Genomic DNA, 23473 nt, shown 5'->3' with positions numbered 1-23473 from the left:
TACCCATTGGGAAATATCGAAATTAAATAACACCCTGTAAATGTATGTAAATTATGTATTGCAAATTAATAAATATATTTTATTGAAATTTTGGGATGGTCCACATTGTCAAACAAATTTTGATGAAATTTGAATGCATAAAAATGTAGAGGCTCGAGGTTACAAAAAAAATGTTTTTTTTTTAATCTAATTCGAGCATCGGGGTGGGGTTCAGACGCGCTCATTAAATTGTATGATGTCATTTCAATAACACCTTGTATAAACGATAAAATGTGCGGGAAAGTAACATGTGTCGAAGCAAACCATCAACGCCATTTGCGGCGTATATACGGTCAAGTGTAATTGGCGTCGATCAGCATTTCAATGGTGCATAATAGAAAAAGTGATTTTTAGTTCAAGCCTCGAATCGGCCTATATTCTCGTCTTGTTTCACATTCCGCGCATGTGTAAACACACAGTGATTTACCAGCGTCCCAAACTAATCAGAATCATAAAAAGAATAATTATAATGATAGTAATAATAATAATAATGAAAATAATAATAATAATAATAGTATTAATTTTATTAGTAATATTTATTGGTACAATAAATATATAGTGGGTATCACCAAAAAAAACATGTAAAACGAGGCAAGAAAATGGGGCAAGAGCACTACTGGAGCAGAATAATAACAGCGAAACGCTAGTTTACAGGACAAAACAGCTTGCAAACAGTATAAAGAAAAAATATGTAAAAAGAATAATAACAATAAAATCACAGCACTTTACGTCTCTATTGTCAAAAATATAGGATACAGGCATTTTGTAGGGTCTTCAAAGGCTGCTTTCGTCTCTCTGAAGCACCTTAGTAGACTGCATTGCAATATGGAATATTGGACAGTATTGAAAAATCGTCGAGTTTTAACTTAATTGCTGTATTTAACACATCTTTCAAAGGGTAGAGAATCCGAAGTAAAGCGGGAGCGTGATCTTCAAAGCGAAGATTACTGTCAAATAATATTTTTATTGAAATAAAACGTCGATAAACTTGTTATTATACAATTTTCAATAACGATCGATTTTTGAAATTTGACGAAATTCGTTTTTAAAAAAATCGTCATTTAATTTTATATACAGAGTGTTTAAAAAATACATGTGAATGTTTAACAAGGGAGATTGTTGAGGTTATTTTGAGATAAAAAGATCATTCACTGTATTAAGTTAGTTATGAAATGATTTATTTAGTCCAATGCCAAAATGAAATTGCTTCAAAAGATACGAATACCAGAGAATACTAACAGCTCATTATTTATGGAAAACTCATAACAATATTTAGGAAGCACTCTTATAGGTGTTCCTTAAACAACTTAAATGACATGTTTTGTTTCTCACTGCTCCACACCGTATAAACCGAGTATCACAGACGTGTTAGTAGGCAGCGGATGAGAATAGAAAATTGGTAAAATTACTATAATATACGTTCATGATTCATAAAGCTTGTTTTTGACTGTTAACGTTTTCACAAAGAAGATTGTAAGGACCAGAGGAATGAAAAGCAATAAATAGCAAGGGAAAAGTTGCTTGAAGGATTGCCGAATGGTCAAATAGGACAGCTTTCTAACGTTTAGGATTTTGTGCGGAAGGGGGTGCAGAATGAACCTCCAAAATTCAGCGCAAATCGCGAAGACACAAAAGGATAAAAAGATTGTAAAAAATCAGGTCGAAGACCTAATATAAGAAGAAGAGTAACATTGTCACCTTACGAAAACTTGATTACTGTATGCTTTTCATTAATCCGTGTCTCATGTAAATAATATACGTGTTTGGATGCTTGTTTGCTTCTTTTGTACTCTGAAAGTAGTCCGACAAATTATGTCGTCTCTGTTTATTAAAATAGATTTGTTCTTTTTTAACATTTAAAACCTTTAATAGCTTGCATAAAGTATTTCTATTGGTGGAAAAACAGAGCTTTCTGAAATTAAGTTAACCATTTTATTCAATGTGGAAAGTTTTTACTTTACCTGGTGGTCATGTTTCCAAGAAACTGTCTAGCTCAAATTTAGGTGATGCGTTTTCACCTTTAATGAACCAGTTCTAGAACGTTTAAATAGTCGTTCTAGATTTTCCATAACCAAAGAGTACTTGACAGATTTAATAAATAAATAAAATAAATAAATTAATAAAAATAAAATAAATAATTTATACCTGTATTTGTGTAATCGGGTCCTTAATTTTTGTTGTAACAACAATTATAAATGCAGATATTTCGATATTTTTGTAACGTTTATGCTCATTGGCTATTAGAATAGAGCATAACTAACGAGTTTGGGCAATTAAGTTTGCCGTTTCGTTTTCTGTCATCTTGGAACCAGTTTAGCTCTAAGCTTCGGCCAAAATATGGCGCGGAAACTCAAGGACCCCTTGACCAATCATCCTCTGACGTTCATTGCGTATAGTAATTTGTTTCCGCCACTCATGTGTTTTAATTATTACTTGCCCGACTTAATATCGCAATTTGCCGGGGTTTAATCGACAGTCGCAATCCCTCGCGTATGCGAGACTTTCCTGGAAGTTACCCAACGCGAAAGAAAAAACCGTCACTTCCGGTATACGAATTACATACATCGTTACATCCGAACGGTGATTTTCAGTTTCTTCTTTATTTTTACGTATGTAATATTGTTGATATCGTGTTTCAGTATCTACCTACTAATTAATTAGATTTAAAAAGACAGGTTATTTGTGTCAAAAAGCGTTCATTCGTGGCTTTTTCGAATTGACGCGTCTTTAAATTTAAAAAAAAATCTATCTCTTTAATGGTTAAATAAAAAAACATAATATTTTCTTGCTTAACTTAAAAAAAAAGTATATTATATATTATAGTATATAGTCGGTGGCAGACAACAGTAAACGAATGTGTTTGCTCGTACATTTATTTTTAATTTGAAGGAAACGAGAACTATTTATATGTAATAAAATCAAATTCAAAACTAAATAATTAACAGTTAATTTATTTATAATCGCGAAAATCTCCACACGATCGCGGTGCCTCTTGTCAGCTAGAGAATATTCGCCATTTTAAAAACCGCAAAGGTATCGAAAAAAAGTAGGCTTGGCTTAGCCCGTTCGATTCTCTGAATACGAAGAATCATAATTTGGGCGTCAAAAAATGTAAAGTAATGTAATATATTGACGGTGTAGTCTTAGGTAAAAAAAACTATCGGATCAATCACAAATATTCCCAAACTTGGTTAACTTGTCGAATCAGTTGGTTGTTAATTTATACCTTGTTTGGTATTTACCGTGCCGCAACACATTAATAAACAACTGTGTAATATCTTATTTAGGTCGAAAATCGAAACATTTACCGTTTTCATAAAGGTAAAATGATACGGGCTGCCGCAGCATGAAGTGCAGAAACGGTTAATTTAATTAAGTTTGGCGAAAAATTATTATAATATTAAGAAGAATCGAAAAAGCAGAAGGGGGAATTGTATTTAGAAATCGTAAAAATATTATTAACTGTGGTAAGATGTCGAAATTTCGACGATTGGGATACTCCGTTAAATTGGTCTTTCGATTTTGGAGGTTATAGTGTTAAAACCTAAGCTAGTAAAGCTAAATTTCTGGGCATGAAAATTAATAGCCAAGATGCTTGGTGCCAGCATATGTCCGCGCACAGATATTACCCTACGAATATATTACACTCGCCATGGCGCAAATGAGACTTATATTTCTTTCTAGTATAAGTTTATTCTCAAATTTTGATACAAAATTCCACTTCAATTTACTTGATTTTAACAAAAACGTAATGTTTGTTTCATGATTAGAACAGATGTAATCTAAAGTATTTTTATTCTCTCTTGAAAGATGCCATAATTTTATTTCAAGTAGTTACTGTCCTTCAACAGAAATTGTTTTCAAATATTTATTTTTCTTATTCGAAAATAGAATAATATCGCTTAAAAATTATAATATACTTTTTTCAGGTTTCAAGCGTTCTTTTCCAAATTTTTTTGGCAGTATGAATGTCTTCATATTTCAAGTGTTTTTTTAAGCTTCACTTGCATTTTTTTATTTTTGCGATGTCTTTTTCAAATTTCATGTGTTCTTTTCCAAAAAAATATTTAAAAAGAAGATTTTGCAATTTTTTTTCTATCTATCTTTTTCCAGATTTGAAGTTTCAAGAGTTTTTTTGAAAATTTTTCATTGTCGTTGCAGAGCCCAATCAGTACGTCCGACATTTCGTTAGACCAATCGCTGGCCGGCGGCGTGGACATGCGGACGAGCGTAGTGCGAGTCGCCGAGGACTACACCAAGAGGAAAAACGTCTTGAGGGTATCAGCCGTCAAGCCGTGCCGCTCGGAATTCCTGCTGCAGGCGGAGAGTACCGAAAATTTCGCCGACTGGGTCAAAACGTTGCAGGAACAGGTGGCCGTCAGTACCGAAGCGGAGCTGGTATGCGCTTTTTGATTTTTGATTTATAAGTTAGCAACGCACAAAATGCACATAAGTTAATTTTGCTTCACATGTTTGAGAAGGTACATCATCGCTCGGACCAGACTGGTCGGTACATTTGAACTAACTCCGTATGACATATAGTTCTATATATATCCATATACTTAACATCTCTGGAGGTATAGAGGTATATGGAGATATAGGGAAGCTATATGGGGGTATAGAAAGAAGTAGTTCAACCAAAATATCGAAACACAACTTCAACAACTGTGAGGATAGGTTAATACAAGAGAATACTAGTTGTAACTAGTATATTACTAAAATTTGGACAGAAATTGGATGGACTCAATTTATTAGAAAGAAATATATCGATAATTTGTGTTCATTTGCGTTTTATGCTAGGACAAAGGGGTGGGAAGTGTAATCAATTTTGTCGAAAATTTAACCTGTCGCTTACCTAAACGTACCTTAATGAGACAGAGTCTCTTCAATGTATTCAGTTTGGATTCAGGGTAGATTTCACTCGCCAAAAAAAAAACAGTTTACGTAATAATTATGTATTGTATGTTAAACAGCGAAAACAATTTTTGTCCTCCCTTGAAAGACCTTCTGGTTAGGTTTGTAGATATACCTTTGGGTGCCGAAACGAATTATTTCGAAGATCGCCGAATCTTATATTAAAGCGGCATCAGTTCTAAGAAACGCACGCCACTGACGACATTGCGATTTTTAGCAAACATGGCTAACTGACTAACCAAAACTATACATAGCAAACACACAAAATTAAATAACACCATATATTTTAGAGGAAAGTACCTCAAACAGGAAGTAGTTCTTTATGCAATAGTACATAAAAAGGTAAGATTACAAAAGTGCATCTCAAGCGATTTTAACTTAAAATTTAGAAAATTTCGATTTTCAATTTTTTTTTGCTCGAAAACAGAAATGAAGTACTAAATATGATAATTTCAATTTGTGGTAGTAGTTCAAAATTCAATCAATTCGTTTTGAATTGTATAATTTTTTTTTTAATTCTAAGTAAATGTGATTGTGATTTCAATTGAAAACTTGGTCACTTTGTAAAATAATTAGTATTATTTTTACCGAAAGCATTTAGCAAAATCTGGACACTTGGTCATATTATGCTGTGGATTATTTATTCTAGTAGAAAAAAACATCGGAATACGAAATACATCTAACATAGCGCAAGGTACTCTAATTATTTAATTGTTAATTTATAATCATTATCAATTCGCGCGTTGCAAACAGCGTTATCTCTCAGATATCGGTAACTTGTAAAGGACGCACATGTACGAAAAAAAATAAATTTTTGACAATTGAAATGCTGCTTATCTTAAATACTGATGGACACGTTCGTGCAAGATGCTTTCGCCTTCATTCTGGTAAGCGTCCTCGCCTGATTTGTTCTTCTTTAATCTGTTTGCAATGTTAACCGCGTGCTCGATTTTCTCTTATCTAATCAGATACCGGTGACATCAAAGAAAATTTGAAAAACGTATATAGAATATATGGGCGGTATCGGTTTTAACGTGTATTAAACGCAGCAGCGTACCATTTTTAACTTGAAAACTTTGCGCTACATACCGGGTGTCCCAGTAAGGGCGACGAGATATTAGGAAAACAGATGGTCTTGAAAATTCTGAAAAGAAGTTAAGTAAAACGGTCAAAAAAAAATGCTGGTATCTATTTTCGAATTTCTGAATTTTAAAACTCGGTAACGCTATTGTGGTTACTCATTTTGTCACCTAGTGAATTTTTCTTTCTAATGATTAGATAGTGACATAAAACCTCATATTCTTTTTTCAGAAAATTAAGTTGATTAAAATATGATTAAATGAATTTATCCCTCAAAAAAAAAAGTGGGATTTTGGGAAAAAATCACTTTACAAGTTGTTATTAATGTGTTACTATCTCACATTTATGATGCCGTGATTTCTAAGATCAGAATAAATTAAATAAACAAAATTATGCAAAACGGGAGGTAAACGACTTTTTAGGAAAGTTTATTTGCCACGAGCCGCGTGCTTAATAAACGAGTGACTTAAAAAGTTTTTCTACTGCCTTCTGTAAAATATAATGTCAGTGAATGTATTGATGTTGGTTTGCGAAAATGTGCCCAAAAACCAACGGTCGTAGACAAAGTATAGTATGCAACACGTTCGGTAAACTTTTTAAGTCACTCGTTTATTAAACACTCTCTCCGCTCGCACCAAATTAGACATTAAAAACAACTCATGAAGCGGAAAATGTTCTCAAAATCTAAACTTTTTTTTTGAACATTAATTTCTTTTATTCATATTTTAGGTTGGAATAAACATATTGAGAAGCGATTTTCGCTCAGTTATTGGGCCCTTATCTAGTGCCTTAAAAAAATGCATATTTTTTTTTTCATTATTTTTTTTGTGAATATGTCCCAAAACACTACTTGTTGGGAAGGATGCCAATCATAATCGCGTCACTCATGGCACGATTTATAGCTCAGGAAAAGCCCTTTCTAACGGATCCATGTTTATTATAAAATGTGTTCAACTGAAGATATGAACATTGCAGCATTTTGTTTTGACCGATTTACTTCTTTGTTCGTTTCCCTAATATCGTACCTTGTTGTTCTTATTGAGACACCCTGTATATATGGATATATTTATGCAATATTTCATTTTCTCGAAAATTGTTAAATAACAAATTTGAATGTGCTGCATTCGATGAAAACAGTTTTCCAGGGTATCTCATAAGAAGATCATAGCATCTAACTTCCTTACCTTAAATGGAACATCCGATAAATTATAACATTTTTGAATTTTTGGAAAAATTTCATTGTAAGTTCCTTATTCCGTTCATCAAAATGCAAAGTTATGTATAGATTTTGCAAAGTTTGCCGTTTTTGGAGGTTGTTTACGTCAATTTAGTAGACCATAACTTAGACTGAGTTCTTTGGATGTTCAGCTTTGGAACGTAAATTTTTCTTTTATTATTTCTAATCTAAACACTTATGTCTTACACCGTAGCACAGCACAAGAATGACAAGTAACAATTTGGCAATTGATTTGTCCAAAACAGAATGTCTAGAACTTGGTGAGACTTTACGTTATTTTGTTTATCTTTTTTTTATTGAGAAAAACCTTTTATACTATTTATAATCCGTTCCAGAATTATATTGTATTCATTGGCCACGTTTTTCCCTATTCTTATTTTCAATGAATATTACAACCGGCAAAAGTGCAGTTTAATTAAGTAGCAATGAATTCAAAGCGTCTTGTAATCTTGGAACTGGGAAGCCAAGAAACAAGAAATACAAAAACCCTACTAATAAAAACACCAAACTCTACTATTATTCGAGTAATGAACCTTCAGTGTGGATTTAATATAGTAAAAAAATGTAGTAATGTAGTAGTATTTGAAAAAAAAAAAACACTTTTGCATCTTGTAAATTTTGAAGACCTCGTAAGTGATAAATCAATTTCGAAAGAACGATTAGAATTGGGTATAGGAAAACCCGTATGAACCCGCCATAAAATGTTCTCAGAACTCCAAAAATGAAATAATATACGGGGTGTTTCGTTTAAAATAGGAAAGTTAGATGTTATGAGATACTTATGAGATACCTCTGTATAATATCAACTATTTTCGTTGCATGCAGCACAGCCATAGCATTTAAAATGTTGATTAGGAAAATTACACAAAAAATTAAAAGCGTTTTAAATAAAATTAGTAACAGTACTACTTGCATCTAGGACAACAGCACACGTAGTAGTTGAAAATGGTACTGGTGGTAATGGTAATGGTGTTCTGAAAATTTGTTCACTTGCATAACGATCGAAATATTTTCAACACTGCAATGCTTCATAAAGGTACCTTATCTCTTGTACGTTATTACAACTTTCACTGGCGATATACCAATACTTTATCTTTCTATACATTCTCTATATTATTCTAGAAAACGGCATATTTCAGCAAATCGCACTGCATATGTGTTTACGATATTTGCTTCCAGGACGCATCGCTGAGCAGGCAGCAGGCCGTACCCCAATTGGTACCGGCTTCCACTTCCATTCAGGTGCAGGGCAGCCACTTGTCTCCTCAATTAAACGCCAAGAGCGGAGGTAAAGCGACCGCCATCAGAAATCGTTCGCCTACGGGGCAGTCGCCCGTGAGCAAGACGAGGAAGCCATCTACTTTAACCACCACCGAGCACGTTGCGGCAGCCACCACCAGCCCCAAGAGCAAAACGTGGAGAGGTCGCGTCGTCAAACAGTTTAAGAAGTTTAATCAGGGCGCGCATTCGCCGAGCTCGCCCACAGCCCCCGAAGGGTAGGCGTTCAAGTAAATCTTAATGAGACGTACATAGTGTATTTGGTAGACGACCATAAGAGGTTATATTTCAAACCCTTTCTTACGACCGTGGTTGATTAACAACGTCGTTAAAATCTGAGGTTGGTTCCAACAGAGTCTAAACTCATTTTGAATTGTACTGAGAAGGCCCATTAGCAAATAATGTTCCAACGAAATTTATTTCGAGTCGAATTCAGAACTTGAAGTTTGTCATGCCAACAATATTCCAATGTTGTTTTCAACCAGTTTAAGGAGTGTGAAAAGAATTCTAAGGTTGTTTCAGAATTTTGACCAATTTAAATGTCTTATAATTTGATGGATGCTTGAAATATTGGAAGCTTTGAAGTATTTGTTGCAAAAAATGTTTACGTCGTTTTCTAAAGTTTAAATTAAATTAATTTTTCAGATTTTACTTCCTAAATTATTTCAAAAGCGGTTAAGGCTTATGTTTTGGAACAAACCTCTTAAACGATAGCAATACGGTGGACTGGCAGCTCTTCTTAGATCTCTTAGGTAGTCAACTCTTACCCCTATGTGCTTGTGGTCAGTTCTCTTGCATTCTGTTTACTTGAGTGGCATTTCCTTTTTCCTTTCCTTTCTTCTTCCCCATCTTACGTTCTGCACTCCACATTGTTGCCTGATGTCGGTGGTCTTGTTTTTACCACCGTATTTGCTTGAGCCATTTCACCTAAAGCCCTGTTATTTTTCTCTTTTTGTTATATGCGTTTCAAGTCTAAAATAAGTCTGAAGGCACCAGATTTACCACTTGTCCAAAAATCTCTCAACATGTTCTATCCGTCAAAGACAAAATTCAGTTTAAGAGACAGCAGGAGTTTACAGCATTCCATGCATATACATTGGAGACACAGGTCGAACGATATCAGCTAAACTAAAAAAACATAAAAGAGAAGCCTACTGAAAATAAATTCATCAGCAATTGCCAAACATAATGATGAAACCGGACATCAAATCTTATTCGACCAAACTAGAATTCTTGCATGGAATCGGTTCTTCTGCAATCTTTATATCTCAAAGTCAAGCCTCCTTAGGGAAGCTTGGATAGTAGATGGGAGAAATCCGACGTCAGCTTGCACATCAAAAACTCTAAAACCCGATAGTAGCTCAATAATGAAGCATTTTTCCATTTCCATTCCATTCATTTTCCATTCCGATAACGTAATGGAAATTTGTGATTTTCGATTTTGGGAAAGTGAAAAAAGCATCTCTTTTTTTCGCATCCCACAACGTTCCCTTCCGTTTTTGGAGGAGGAGGAATTTTTTGGCATGGGCCGAAAGATCACGGGGTCTACTACCTTCGATATCGATCTGAACCTCCTAGACCCAACGACGCCTCGTCGGCGAGCATGCGAGCGCGCGTCCACGCTCAAAATTACCAATTTTTGAGTTTTTGAGGTATCGCGATTTCGATCGCGCCGGGAACTTTTGCGCCCGAAAAACTCCTGCAAACCGAATTTGAACCGATTCGGCCCAAAATCCTCCGAGATAGCAAACTTTTGCAACTTTGACGAGGCGCCCTCAAAAGAAACTCCACAGACGGGTATAGGACATCAAGACATACCTGAGTATAGGTGCTTCGATGTAGGTCCGTTTTTTTTTCCTACCGCCCATAGGAGACGAGATCCTTTCGTACCTCAAAACATCTTCAATTCTGAGAAGGAAACTTTTCACCCCCAGACGTAGCCCGGGACGCTCCCAATCCGAAAACTCAAAACGAAGATTTTTTGAGATCGAATCCTACATCCTACATCCCTAATACGATGCCGAAATCAGTTTCCCGTAGGTCCTACCGTTTTGCCGTACCTCCCATCAACTTTGGAACCCTTAATTTTTAGGAGGAAATCTGTCAGTTTTTTTCTAGTTAGTCCGATACTAGTATCCCATAAAATCTTCGTACCGATCCGATGAAAAAATCGTCCAAAACGTGTTCGCCATTTGCGGGAGAGATAGAGATATAAATATTTCTAGATTACAGACTCATTATGATTAGTATGATTGTATACATGTTCGAAAGAGTTCCTTTTGTTAGCTTTTCAGAACTGCACCGGCAATAGAATGAATAATTTTATTATATCCCATTATTTAAAAATTGAGCAGTGGTAAGCAGCGATGCGTGATAATTTGATCGTTATCGAGAACTGTTTTTACTTCAAATCACTCCCATCACTCGGCTTATTAAAAATTGTAGGTCTACGTTTGGCATACCCATCGAGGACTGCATACCGTCTAACGGGAACGCGTGCGTGCCTCGATTTGTCGAGGTCTGTACAGAAATCATCGACGAAAAGGGGCTGCAGACCGTAGGCATATACAGGGTGCCCGGAAACAACGCTTCGATCACCGCTCTCACAGAAGAAATCAACCGCAACTACGAGGACGTGCCGTTGGACGATCAACGATGGAACGACCTGCACGTCGTCAGCAGCCTGCTCAAGTCCTATTTCAGGAAGATGCCCGACAGTTTGGTGACGTCGTCACTCTATCCGCTGTTTATCAAGGTATGAAACGAAGCAGGACAAAAATCGGGTTATATGTAATCGAAATGTTCTCGCAGTCCGACAAGATCGAAGAACCCAAAACGAGGATGGAGGAGCTGCGCAGGCTGGTCCGCGCCTTACCCAAACATAACTACCACACGCTAAAACACGTGGTACACCACCTAAAACGGGTGGCGGACAATTCGAATGTCAACAAGATGGAGGCGAAAAACCTGGCGATCGTGTTCGGTCCAACCATTGTGCGGCCGGAGTGCGAGACCATGGAGAACATGGTGAACAACATGACGAGCCAGTGTAAGATCGTGGAAAGCTTGATCACCAACGTAAGTTACCCGGAAATTGCTACAGAATATTGCGTTTACGTTTAATATTAGATAAAGGTTTCCCGGAACTTTTGAGGCAAGCAGTTTAATTTTTTATTACAGGCCGATTGGTTTTTCCCTGACCACGACGACGAAAACATGTCCCACATGGTACCGCTAGCATTACCGGACAATTGCGACGAGTTCGAACCGAACAACCAAGTGCTGCTCAACAACATTAGCAAATACGAAGGTAAACTAATCACCAGTTAAGATTAAAAATTTGGATTAGGCGAGTTGGCAATTTTCCTCATCTGTCACTGCGTCCCGAAGAAAAAGAGGACACGTTCCTATGGTACAGTTTTTTAGAATTTGCTAATTCGATTTTACTGACTTCCGACTTCATATTTTATTTATCTACTTGGTATAGATGCAGAATGTATGTATTAATACATTATAGATATATTAGTGGAATGTGCATAAGGGTATGTGTCTTCTAGGAGTATCACACAGCATTTTTTTTGCAAAAGGACAGGTTTCTAGAAACAAAACTTCATTTTAAGATGTTTTTAACGTAGTTGTACCCTAAATAGGTTATTTATATATTTATATAATTCCGTGAAGAAACTTTTCATCTAGAAAACAGTTTGGTGGTCTTCTTGACATAATCTACATTCGATATTTTCTTTCACTCCCATAGGGTTTAAATCTCTTATCCTTACATCCTTTCTTTTGTAGTTTAGCAAGTCTGCTATAAATTTGTAGGAGAACTTCATTAGTCTCTCTTTGTCCTGACATCTCTCTTCACCATTCTATGCATTCTGTAATGGCCATCCCACAACAAGGTTCTGGTTCAATCATGCACCTATGTGGCTGTAGCAATCTGTGTCGTTTTTAATTCTCTTTACAGTGGGGTAATCTCTGCGTGTAACACCGGTGCCCGTTGGAATAGAATTTTTGTTTTCGTCATGCGTTCATTCATATATTCCAACCTTTTTCAGTTTGACAGATTATGTCTATTCTTAGTGGTGCGTGATTTTTTCGATCTTCTCTGTTAGTACTATCTATAGGCAGCCCTAAGACCTGTCTGCCTTTATCTCCCTGGAGGACTTGTCATATTTGTTGCCATGTCCACCAAATATGGCACTGGAGTAATCTATATAAATATAGATCTGTATTAGTACGACCTTGTCGCCTCCACCTGCATGATTCTTGCCCCAGCCGCCGCCGCATCTGTCATGTTACTCGCTACTGTCGATTTTTTCGGTCGACGCGATGGCAATTACTGTCTGATGTACTTTACTAACATCAGACTTTATTCGAACTATTTTCCACTTGAGGTGGATTTAGCCACTCTGTTGTCTGCCGTTTTCACATATTATCCGTTAGTGGGTCCCCTATATGTGTTGTTTCGAGCGCATGTGTTCAGCAACATGCTAGGTTACTATCAATTACTTCCAAGATATCAAAGATATTCAACAAATTCACAATAAAATGCAAAGTATAATCTGGCGCACGTAATATCTGATGTTCGTATGCTACTCTATATTCTTATGTTCTCTGCCATGACTTTCAAAATATTGTGCTCAATTGTCACCACCAGGTGTTCCATAAAAATATAAACAATTACGTTACGTGCCGCAATTAGTTCTATCCGGGTTGAAGAGGACGCTGAGGACCCCCCAAATGATACTCAGACGATGACGGCTATGACCCAGATAAAGTTCAGAGAGGGTATACAAGGGAAATCTAAATCTGCAATCGCTTCCTGTGATTGATATGAAGTTCTATGCTATTGGCATTGGCCAGTTCATATGGATGGACATGAATAACGTGGAAGTCGTAGCCGCATGAAGTGTGAAAAATGTCAAGTATATCTCTGCATCGGCAAATATAGAAACTATTTCAAACGTTTTCATAATAGCTGTGTGACAAAGAAAGGTGACTATCGAAATATCAGTGTCCCTACAATTTTGTATGGAGGTATTTTTGGGTTAAAATCCCAGTTTCTTTCTACACATTCTTCTGCACTGTCTTGTGACAATTGTTGCTTTTGGTAGAATGTGACTTCTAAATACTTTGCTTCCTTGAAAAAACCTACTCTTTCTCCATATACTATCGGCGGTTTGAGTACAGTTTGTAAATGGGACGTTTTCTTCGAGTCAATTGTTAGCTAATGATTTTGGTGCCAGTTCAGTCTGGAGGTTCATTCCTGCACAACAGCGGTGTAAGTTTTTAAGGAGTGGTAGCAAGGAGCAATACCATTTAATTGAGTTTATTATAACTTTATTAGACCTTAATTTCCTTGAATTTCTTCATTTATTTCCGTTCTACGTGGATGATGAATACGACTGGTTAGGTGTAATTTCCGCCGCTGTTGCAACAACAATATTTTGCTCCGCAGCTTTGAAGGACCAAAAAGAGAAGAACGGAGCGTTGCTGTCGTCCCTAATATCGGCGGCCCAGCGTAAGGTCATGAGGAAACCCTCAAGAACGACCGCTCAAGATACGAGCCGAGAAGAGCCGACCACGCCCACCAGTCCGAAGCCATTCGCGCAGTTTCCGCCAGTCGATTCCAAGAACAATGGTGATCAAAATCAGGACTCGAAAGGAAACGGCTGTTCGATCCCGGTGACGGTCGTGGAGTTGGAGAAGCGCGACAGAAACAAACCGTCGGCGGAGAAGATGCCGTGGTTCAATTACTCGACGGACAAAGACGAGTTTCATAGGCGGATCGAAAGTTTCAAGCAGGAAACGGAAGCGATGCTCCAACGACCGAGGAAGACGGAGATCAGCGTCACGAAAATAGGTACGCTGGATACATCTACCATACATTTTAAATTACTCTCTGAATTACTCAAACCAGCAATTGTATATATTGTACATTTGAAATACTACGTTTTTTTTTTCTTGACTAAACTAAAAGCCTTGGGTTTTTATTATTTGTCAGCAAATGTCAGCATGGTTCGGTAACGATTTTTTAACATTTTATGTATTTTGAATTACTCTAGGAAACACTCAAACGAACATTTGAATTGCTACGTGTATTTTAATGCTTTTGAGTCACTACCTGTTGTAATTTTTGAGAGAAAAATAGAAAATACTGAGAATGCTGATTGAAAAGGACATGATGAAAAATATCCTTATTTAAAAAGTTATATATTTTTTAATTATCTTCCTATTATATTACAATATTACAGTATCTACTTCATTTAGACGCCTAGAGAAAAAAGTGCTTTTACCAGCATCCAAAAAATGACTAAAATAATGTTAAACCGTATTCTGAAATACTGGCAGTTTATGGTAGTCACTGAAAAATGCAAATATGTTCAGTAACCAGTTTGGATGCACTTGAAAATCTGACGCATATTTTGAAAAGTTTATGTCCAATTAAATTTAAAAACAAAATATAGTTGAAATTCGCATTTGAGCTGCTAATTTGGTTTTTATAATGTTTTCCAGATGTGTTTTTGGCATTTTAAGTGTTAAAAAATACAGTTTTTGTTCCGAATTGTATGCATTGTTTTCCTAAAACGTTACAAAAAATACCTACAACGAGCGTACACATGATAAGATCTGTGAATGGCTACACACAAACAATTAAGAGAATCTATATACAATACATTTGGTTTATACATTAAAGCCGTGTGTTAAAAAAGATATATGCATCACTGTACCACATATGCAGTGGTACTAGTTTAGCTAATTAGGTTTGTATCAAAAATATTAAATTAAAGACTGTCACTGTCAACATCCCAGTTCACAATAATGTATCCCAGCTACTTTAAGAAAATTAGTTACATAATTCGCAAATAAGATCAATTGAGTTCATATAAAATTTAAAGAGGGATTCTCGTCATTAAAACGTCTAAAAAACATTATTCAAACATAAATCCTGAATTTGTTTCAAGATAAATGATCGATCACCCTCGAACATAATGCGAAAGAGCGTATTTATTGCGAGGCCTTATGTGGTAGCTAAATTTTACTCATTACAAATCTTTTGGATTTCTCCTACATCGGTTGTTGATTAATCGAACTTGCTGACGTTTCGCCGATCATCCTCGTACGGGTCCTTATGGATTCTTTTAGTTAGTTCAGATGGTAAATGTAACCGAGATCACTTTTATAAAGAAAATGGTGCAGATTAGCTTGTGGAATTTAGAGGAAATATCATGAGGGACATCAATTTTTACCCGCGTTAGGCCACTATATTATCTAATACTGGTAACATTACACCTTCAAATTGACCTTTAATGAGGAGATCTAAATATCGGGTGGTTTACATTTAGTACGAAGGTTGGGTAGCTCTTTTATTATCGACTTGTTTCGTTCCGCGTTCCAGAATCCAAATCCAGTCACTTGAGTTCGTCAGCGAGTAACGTGAACCAAACGTCGAGGCTCTCGATGAAACCGTCCGAACTGCAACCGCTGACGAAAACCCACAGCGCCCAGAACGTTTTCGCGCGAAACCCAAACAACAACCGGAACAGTTTCAATCCGGTGCAGTACGCCGGCAACGCGGCCGAGATGAACAACCGATACTCGTACAACGCTAGTGGACTCGTCGGCAGACCGTCGGGCCGGAAGGACGACGTGAAAACCTACCGAGAGGTCGACAGCGTGGACGCGGCAACCAGGTACTGCTTGAGGCGGGGCAGCTCTGTCGAAAACGTCAATTCCGGCATTTCGGATTCGAACTTGAACAATGGACTGAAGAAGGTGAAATACGAGAACGAGGTGAGTTCGATTCTTTGCTTTCCTGTCTTATTGACGACGCATTGTTTAGTAGTAGTACTAGAATGGTACTTAAAGGGTCGCAGTTATTACCGGGTGTCTATTTTTCCATAGTTTTACGGGGTATCTCGTTTATTTATAAAGATAGAGAGATACGACATTGTGTTCCTTTTTAGAGAAATAATTTTTGGAAGCTTTATACCTTCTATCTCAGTTACTCTAAAGGTTATTAGAAAAGTACTTGGTTGCTGATTTTACGCAGAATTCAGTGACATACTCACTCAGATTTTTTTTCTTCCGACATTTAAATAAACCAAACTTATATTATTGGATAATACGATTGAGTTTCTCAAAAGCATCTCTCTATGCTTGTTCTTAATATTGATTCTAATATTTAAGTTTAAAAAAAAATCGCTTTTATTAGTTGGTCATGACAGGTCCCTTGAAAAACAAAATAATAATCAGAATTCTGCCCTTTGTATTTCTTGCAATTTGTGTTACAAATTTTAATTAAATATTTTGGGAATTTATATTGGGAAGAAAAATTGTAAAAAATATTTTTAAACCGCAGTCTTATTGCAAATATTAACAAATTATGGGCACCTCCAAAATAGTATTCAATGGAGCGTTGGCACATCGTAATAATTTATATTTGCAACAACGTTAAGAGTTTCCTGCCACTGGCTTAGAACAAATAGACCTATAAGACGGCCAACCTGGGTCACTCGATTTACCGATTTTGGATATCTTTTTGTGGAGGTACGTACAAAATAAAATTCCCAGTACCAAACAGTGGCAGATTTGAAAAATGCCACTAACACAATCCCTAGAGAGCTACAAGCAAGGGCATTTGTTATTTTTAAATGCAACACGTAAGTTTCTTTTTTATATTTTTTAATTAATTTTAATTTCTTTTAGAATAAATAAAAATTTCCAAAATTGTTCTCTTTTAAATTAAATAGAGGATTATATATTTTTTAAACGTAAATATTAGGCTTAATACTAAAAACAATTGTAGGCTTTTATTTTCCTGAGGCTCTCGACAAATTCAATCGTATTCTTCAAATATATACAGGATGATCCATTTAAAAAAACAAGTTTTGTTTATTGCTCAAAAATAATTGAAGACAGAAAAAATCTTAGTATGTCGCCGTTTTTTACTTTTCTAATAAGCTTTACAATGCCCGCTATACGAAGGGTTCCCCAAAATGGCAAAGTTTCCAAAAACATGCCGCATCCTAACAAATGTTGTAAATCAAGAAATGGACAGCCGATATCGGTGTGCAATCGAGAATTCCTTAGAAGCTTGTCGTCTTTTATAGAATCAGAAATCTTTATAAATAAATTATTTTTAAAATGTAATTCCTTTGAAGATAATTGATAAATATGTTGGTAAAAAATACAACTGTTTGACAGCACCCGGTTAATAATTAAATAATTTAATTTAAATAATTTCAAAAAAAAATTTTTCGACGTATTTCTTGATGTGTAAATTGTAATAGACAAAAATGTTTCCAATAAACCCTTTTATCGAAATTGATGTTTTTCCATGTCGTTGCCTAAGTCTTTTAAATTTAGTTGAGCACCATCAAAAATATGCATAAAGAAATGTTGGATTGTTCTATCCATTGTCGTTTTCAAGATAAAAAATAAAAACTCTATTTTGCCGCCACGTTGTAGTGTAACTGTTGGATATTATCTCAAGATTTATAAAATAAACTACCCTATATTTAAACATTTCATTTTTTTGTCATTATTTTGAAACACCCTGTAGAATAAATTGCCTGAAACAACAAACGTAATGTGTTTGGAGGACCATCAAGAGACTGCTTATTGGAATCGAACCAAACGCAGTGACAGAGTTTTTGTATTCATAAAACAATTACTTTTGTGTCATTTCATTTTATGTTTTGCTTACTGTTTCGAGTGGTTCTGATTTGAAATAAAGAAGTATTATTATTATTTTTTGCAGAGCGACGGCCAAAGGAGAGGCTCGTTCGACTCGCTGAACAAACTTCAGACGGAGGACGGTAAGTAAATTAATCTCGATCGAAGTCCGTGTCCCGAGCTCACGTTTCCGTAACGTTTAGGCATTAACGATCCTTCGGCGCCGGTCAGGGGATGGAGGTCGGTGCGACCTCCTTCCGCCGCCACCCCCCAAAGACCTCCGAGAACGCGCCACTCATACAATCGACCCGAGGTAGAACGCTGGGCAATTAAAAAAAAAAATCGAGCTTTCGCAATCTGTGTTTTTGCCAACCGCTTGATGAGCACAAAATGTCGTTTAAGTAACACGTTGCCATGCGAAACGGCTTCACGCATTTCGTTTTCGGTGAATGTTTACACGAGCTTTTTTGATTAAGATCCAAAAGACATTGAGCGTAATTTGCAAAATTCTATGCACAGCTATTCGATAAATTTTGAAAGTTAGAATAGTATTAAATTTTTAAATTTTTGGATGTTCTGGATAAATTAAAATAAAATCAAACTTCGATATTTCGAAAACATTTATTGGTAAAAAGATTTGTGTGAACTGAATATTCTCAAATTTCAATTCTATCAAACTTTCTACTCCCATGTATATTTTGCTTTTTGAATAATTTTGAAGATCAGTTTTTCTTTTTCATGTGTAATTAATTTGCGCACTTCATTTAACATACCATTCATAACATTTTGTATTGTAAAAATTTGATTTATGAGATAGTGTTTTTCAAAGAAAAAAAATTGATTGGTGCAAAGACAGTAAAATCCAAAAAAGTAGAGAAAAAAAAAGCCGATCAACTCTTTTTAGATTACATGCGTTGAGTTACATCGAAGATTACATTTATTAGTATGTATTAAATTTAGTATCTATATAATGTTCTCGTAGATTTCTCTGAATTTTCATTTTTTCCAAAAATTACTAGTTTTTGGTCTTATTTTCTTCTAAATTCATTTATTTATAATATAACCCCAAAACCACAGACAAGTTCTATTATGCAAGTGGCAAATATTGACAAAATAAAACGTTCGAAAGTATTTTACCAGAGCTGTCGTTTAAATATTTTAAAAGATATAAGTATTGCTATTAGAAAAAATACAATGGCAAACAATTTTTCCGTTTGTTACCTTATAGACATTTTTGAAAATATTAAAAAGATTATTTTTCAGCAGTAATCTTCAATTTTTCAATTATTTGTATTTTATATTTGGTATCTTTCTTGAGGTCTTTTAAGTACGTTTTAAAAGTTTAGTTTTTGTGTGTGTTAGGACAGGAGGTTTGATTGGATTTTTTTGTTGCAAAAAAATATACATCGCCAAAGTTTATAAAATCAATATTTTCAAAAGTTGGGAAATTGGTTATCAAATTTCTTCTTCTTCCACCTTTTATCAAAATTAGAAATGTTTACCATAGGCGAATCCCTCCCGCTTCATCATTGAGCTGTTAGGCAATGACTGTTCAATAGTGGAAGATTAAGATGTGGAAGATGTTTTTATATTAGGATCGGAAGGATTGTTTTTAACGCTATTAGTAATTTGTAACACTATGTACAATATGGTAATATCTTAGTTTATACAGTTCCTGGAACACCTACATTTTTTAATTGTTTCTTCGCACACTATCTGTATCCTCTTTTTGTGCAGCACGGTACACAACTTTACAATATTTTGTATTTCATCACTCTCACTCAATAACGTGCTGGCTGTTGCAGCATTAATAATAATAACTTTCTGACAACAGACCGCAACGTTTAGGTAGAAAATCTAGTGCTTACAATGGCAATCGGACGATCTTGAGTAGTTGCAATACATCAAAGGTAATAAAGGAAGAATAGTTAAAACCGAAGAAAATGTCTATTGCTGTAAAAATAAGCTTTCAATACTCTTATAAAAATCAGGTTTGCTAAATTTTTTTTTTCAAATTTATTTTCAAAAATGTCTGCGACACTTCCTAAGTGACATCATCACTGACCCTTCGCAGGATTTAGTGACTCTTCATCTCATGAACGGTTGATATACCTGGTACGGTTGAAATACTTTGTCGTCTGCCTACCACTGGCTTAGACTATAAAGAGCAAGTGCGCATACTCATAAACATCGCCGAACCAGTTTCGAACAAACCCAATTTACAAAAAGTGTCCGAAATATAGAAAACGGTGGTAACCATAGCAGATTATGCAACAAGTGTTATAAGCAGACACTATTTCATCTCCATTTTTGTAGACACGGGTGGAGCATATAGCAAAGTTTATAAAGCTCATTGTGTACTTAACTTCTTGTATGACAAGCTAAACTTGTGCATGCGCGCGCCCGCCAAGCCGCGACAACGCACGAAGTCGCGGCTTGTCAGGCCGCTGTTATTTAATGTAGGAAACGTATAACACAGCAAAAAAAACTGTAAACGGAGTAAAGAAAAGGTCGTTTCTACGCCCCTTTTTCCCAATGCCGCTCGCAACGCGTTTAAATTAACCCAACTGTTTTTTGCCGACTAAAATCGTCTACCTTTCATTTCTGGGGGATCGACAGCTATTCTCATCCACCACCCTCTCGTTGCAGAGTCCCTGTTGAGCACGATGACTAAACTGATTGACCAAAAACTGAAGGAGAAATCGTCGCGGCTGAACATCCTGTCCGACGACGACATCCCGTATGCGGACGAGTCTCCGGACAAGCGAACGGGTAGCGACGATGTCACTGCCCCAGACAAGGGAACCGCGTCGCCCGTCAAGGACCTCTACAAAAACCCTAGCCTGCACAAGAGCAACGCGCGAAGCTACCGCGACGCGCCGAAGGAGCAAGCGAAACGGGATAAGGAGAAGGAGGTGGACACGCAGGAGGACACGGTGCCTGACAACGAGCGTCACATATCGTTAACGTTGATCGCGAGCAAACTGAAACGGTCCGAGTCGCTGAACAAACCGCCGCCGACCACCAACAACAAGGTGAAACGGTCGGAGAGCTTGAACAAAACAGGAGACAAACTGAAGAGGTCCGATAGCTTGACGAAGACAGAGAAAACAGAGAGCAACATCAACAAGCGACGCGAGTTGGGACGCAAACTCAAAGAGTCAACGAAGAACAAGCGGAAGAACGGCGCGCCCGATCGTTCGATCAAGCGGCGTCACACAGTGGGCGGCACGAAAGACCCAGACAAGGTGACATGGGTGATGGACACGGCGCAGAAGCGGGAGGATCCGCGCGCAGATAAGGAGAGGGGATTGAGGACGAGCTCGCCGGACCTCAGCTCGACCAGACGCGAACGGTTCTTCTTCGAGATTAACCTGATCGGGCCGGAGAACATGGTGGTGGCGCTCAGGCAGCATCTGATCGGCTCGCGACCTCAGAGTTTCCCAGAGTCGACGGTGTTCAAGGTACCGCTCGAGTCTCACGTGTGAGTCACGTCGCGACGCATGTGCAATATGGTATTTCGCTGGTAACGCTCGGATGGTATTCTAAAACGATGTGATATTAGGTTTAAGTTGGGTGGCCGCCGTCCCCCAACCCCGCCTGGTTTTTACGGTATTTAGCGTCTAGTTTGTCGACTACCGCGGCAGTAACGCTTTCGCCAATTTTGCTCGTTTTTACCGACTATAAAATGATACTTCAAAAATATGTACGTCTGGAATTAGAAATATATTCTGAAGCATGGCTGTTACAATTTTAGTTCTGCATCTTAATACTAGAAAACTATTTGTCTGGACTTCCATTGCCTTTGCTTTAAATTATATCTAAAGCCAATAAAAATAAAATTCATAAACTTACGACCTGAAATGTAGTGTGTAATGTGGGTGCCAGCCAACTACTGGTATCCACGGTCGGTTTACCGCACTTGATGGACTACTGAAAGCGTCTTTGATTCCCTGCTTTTTTTAATTTTCTCTTGTACCGGGGTTTTGCCCTCCACGAACTATTGTTGCTCCCGTCCCGAAAATTCAGTGCTGCTTTATCCAGGGCAACAAAGACGCCTTTGGCAAGCCGTCACTAGAGGTAAGCAAGCTGTGGATACTATTAATCACAGGTAACAAGGACAACCAAAGAGGGCTGTCACACACCAGCAACCAGCAGTCATACCTGGTGCGCACAGTATATTTAAACTCCGACTTTTTAGAACTTTGTCGTTATTCTCTTGACTACCAACCGCAGCATTAAGATGTAACTAAGAATGAAGGCATATACAACTCTTTGCCTATATCCTGCGAACAGAGATTGTGGAACTTCTATTATGTAAAATAAAATAAAAACAATGAACGTTCTACAATCAGTTAGTTTCAAACATGGGTTGCTTTTCAATAAACAGTCGAATTAACCGAAAAAATTGCAATGCTGGCAGAAGTTCGCCCATTCATTTGATTCATTCACTATTGGTAGTCGTCAACTAGACTTAACTCGTGTATATACATAAACTTGTAGCGTAGATCAAAACGGACGGAAATGCAATTTCTCTTGTTAAGTAGATTTTTTATTATTATTATTACGATCTTGACAGTTTCGCATTTATTTGTTAGGTAATTTTTAGTTTTTTCGCTTGTTTGAATGTGATCCCGCAAAATAATTCCAGTTGTCGAGCAATTTTATTTTGTGATAAAAAAAGTAGGACGTATTCTGTTGTACATAAATAAATATCGGAATTTGCCTAATTCAATTATTTGCACTGTACTAACTATGTAATTTATAACCGTATGTATTGAATTAAAAACGGCGCAGGACGTGCGGATATGGAAACCGATCGCCCTTGCAACGCTGCTAGGCTGTTTGTATCTTGCCTGTTATTGTTTTTATAGTTTTTAAGTACAAAAATGTATGTGTTGTTGTAATTTGTGGAAATTGTAAATATATTTTCAATTTATGCACTGATAATGTATCACCGATTCGTTTCCTGAAAAAGTCCCAAACTGACCTTTTGTGTATTTCTTGCCGATTTTGACTCTATGTCGCTTTTGTAAAGCCATTTCACATATGGCAACTTTACAAGAGACAAGACTTTTTTATCCACTTACCAGTACCACTTTTTTTTTTTCATAGATCATCCTTTCGTATTTATTGGACAAGAATGATCACCTCGACGTGTTCTACTCGCTTGACAAATTTCAACCCCCTTTATTATTTTCCACCCTCTTTACTCCTCACTCTTATGTGATGGAACAAAATTTG

At 36.6% G+C, this 23473-nt stretch overlaps 1 protein-coding gene across 8 annotated transcripts in view; it reads left to right on the top strand.

Moving 5' to 3' along the window:
* Positions 1 to 23169, top strand: part of LOC132704149 (rho GTPase-activating protein 21-like) — a 293818-nt gene extending 270649 nt beyond the window's left edge. For 7 of the 8 annotated variants that reach the window (XM_060673964.1, XM_060673969.1, XM_060673966.1 and 4 more), the window contains 9 exons: positions 4201 to 4437; positions 8450 to 8766; positions 10994 to 11303; positions 11360 to 11626; positions 11729 to 11858; positions 14010 to 14414; positions 15951 to 16345; positions 18315 to 18372; positions 20879 to 23169. In XM_060673964.1, coding sequence (XP_060529947.1) covers positions 4201 to 4437; positions 8450 to 8766; positions 10994 to 11303; positions 11360 to 11626; positions 11729 to 11858; positions 14010 to 14414; positions 15951 to 16345; positions 18315 to 18372; positions 20879 to 21717 — 2958 coding nt within the window. In that variant the 3' untranslated portion in view covers positions 21718 to 23169. Of the gene's footprint in view, positions 1 to 4200; positions 4438 to 8449; positions 8767 to 10993; positions 11304 to 11359; positions 11627 to 11728; positions 11859 to 14009; positions 14415 to 15950; positions 16346 to 18314; positions 18373 to 18432; positions 18543 to 20878 lie in introns of all 8 variants that reach the window. The other variant, XM_060673970.1, reaches the window with a different exon arrangement.
* The last annotated feature ends 304 nt before the right edge of the window (positions 23170 to 23473 follow it).

This window comes from Cylas formicarius, unplaced genomic scaffold, assembly GCF_029955315.1.
Source record: "Cylas formicarius isolate icCylForm1 unplaced genomic scaffold, icCylForm1.1 PGA_scaffold_6__28_contigs__length_40554024, whole genome shotgun sequence".
In the NCBI taxonomy this organism is placed as follows: domain Eukaryota; kingdom Metazoa; phylum Arthropoda; class Insecta; order Coleoptera; family Brentidae; genus Cylas; species Cylas formicarius.
This window is presented reverse-complemented; position numbering and strand designations above follow the sequence as displayed.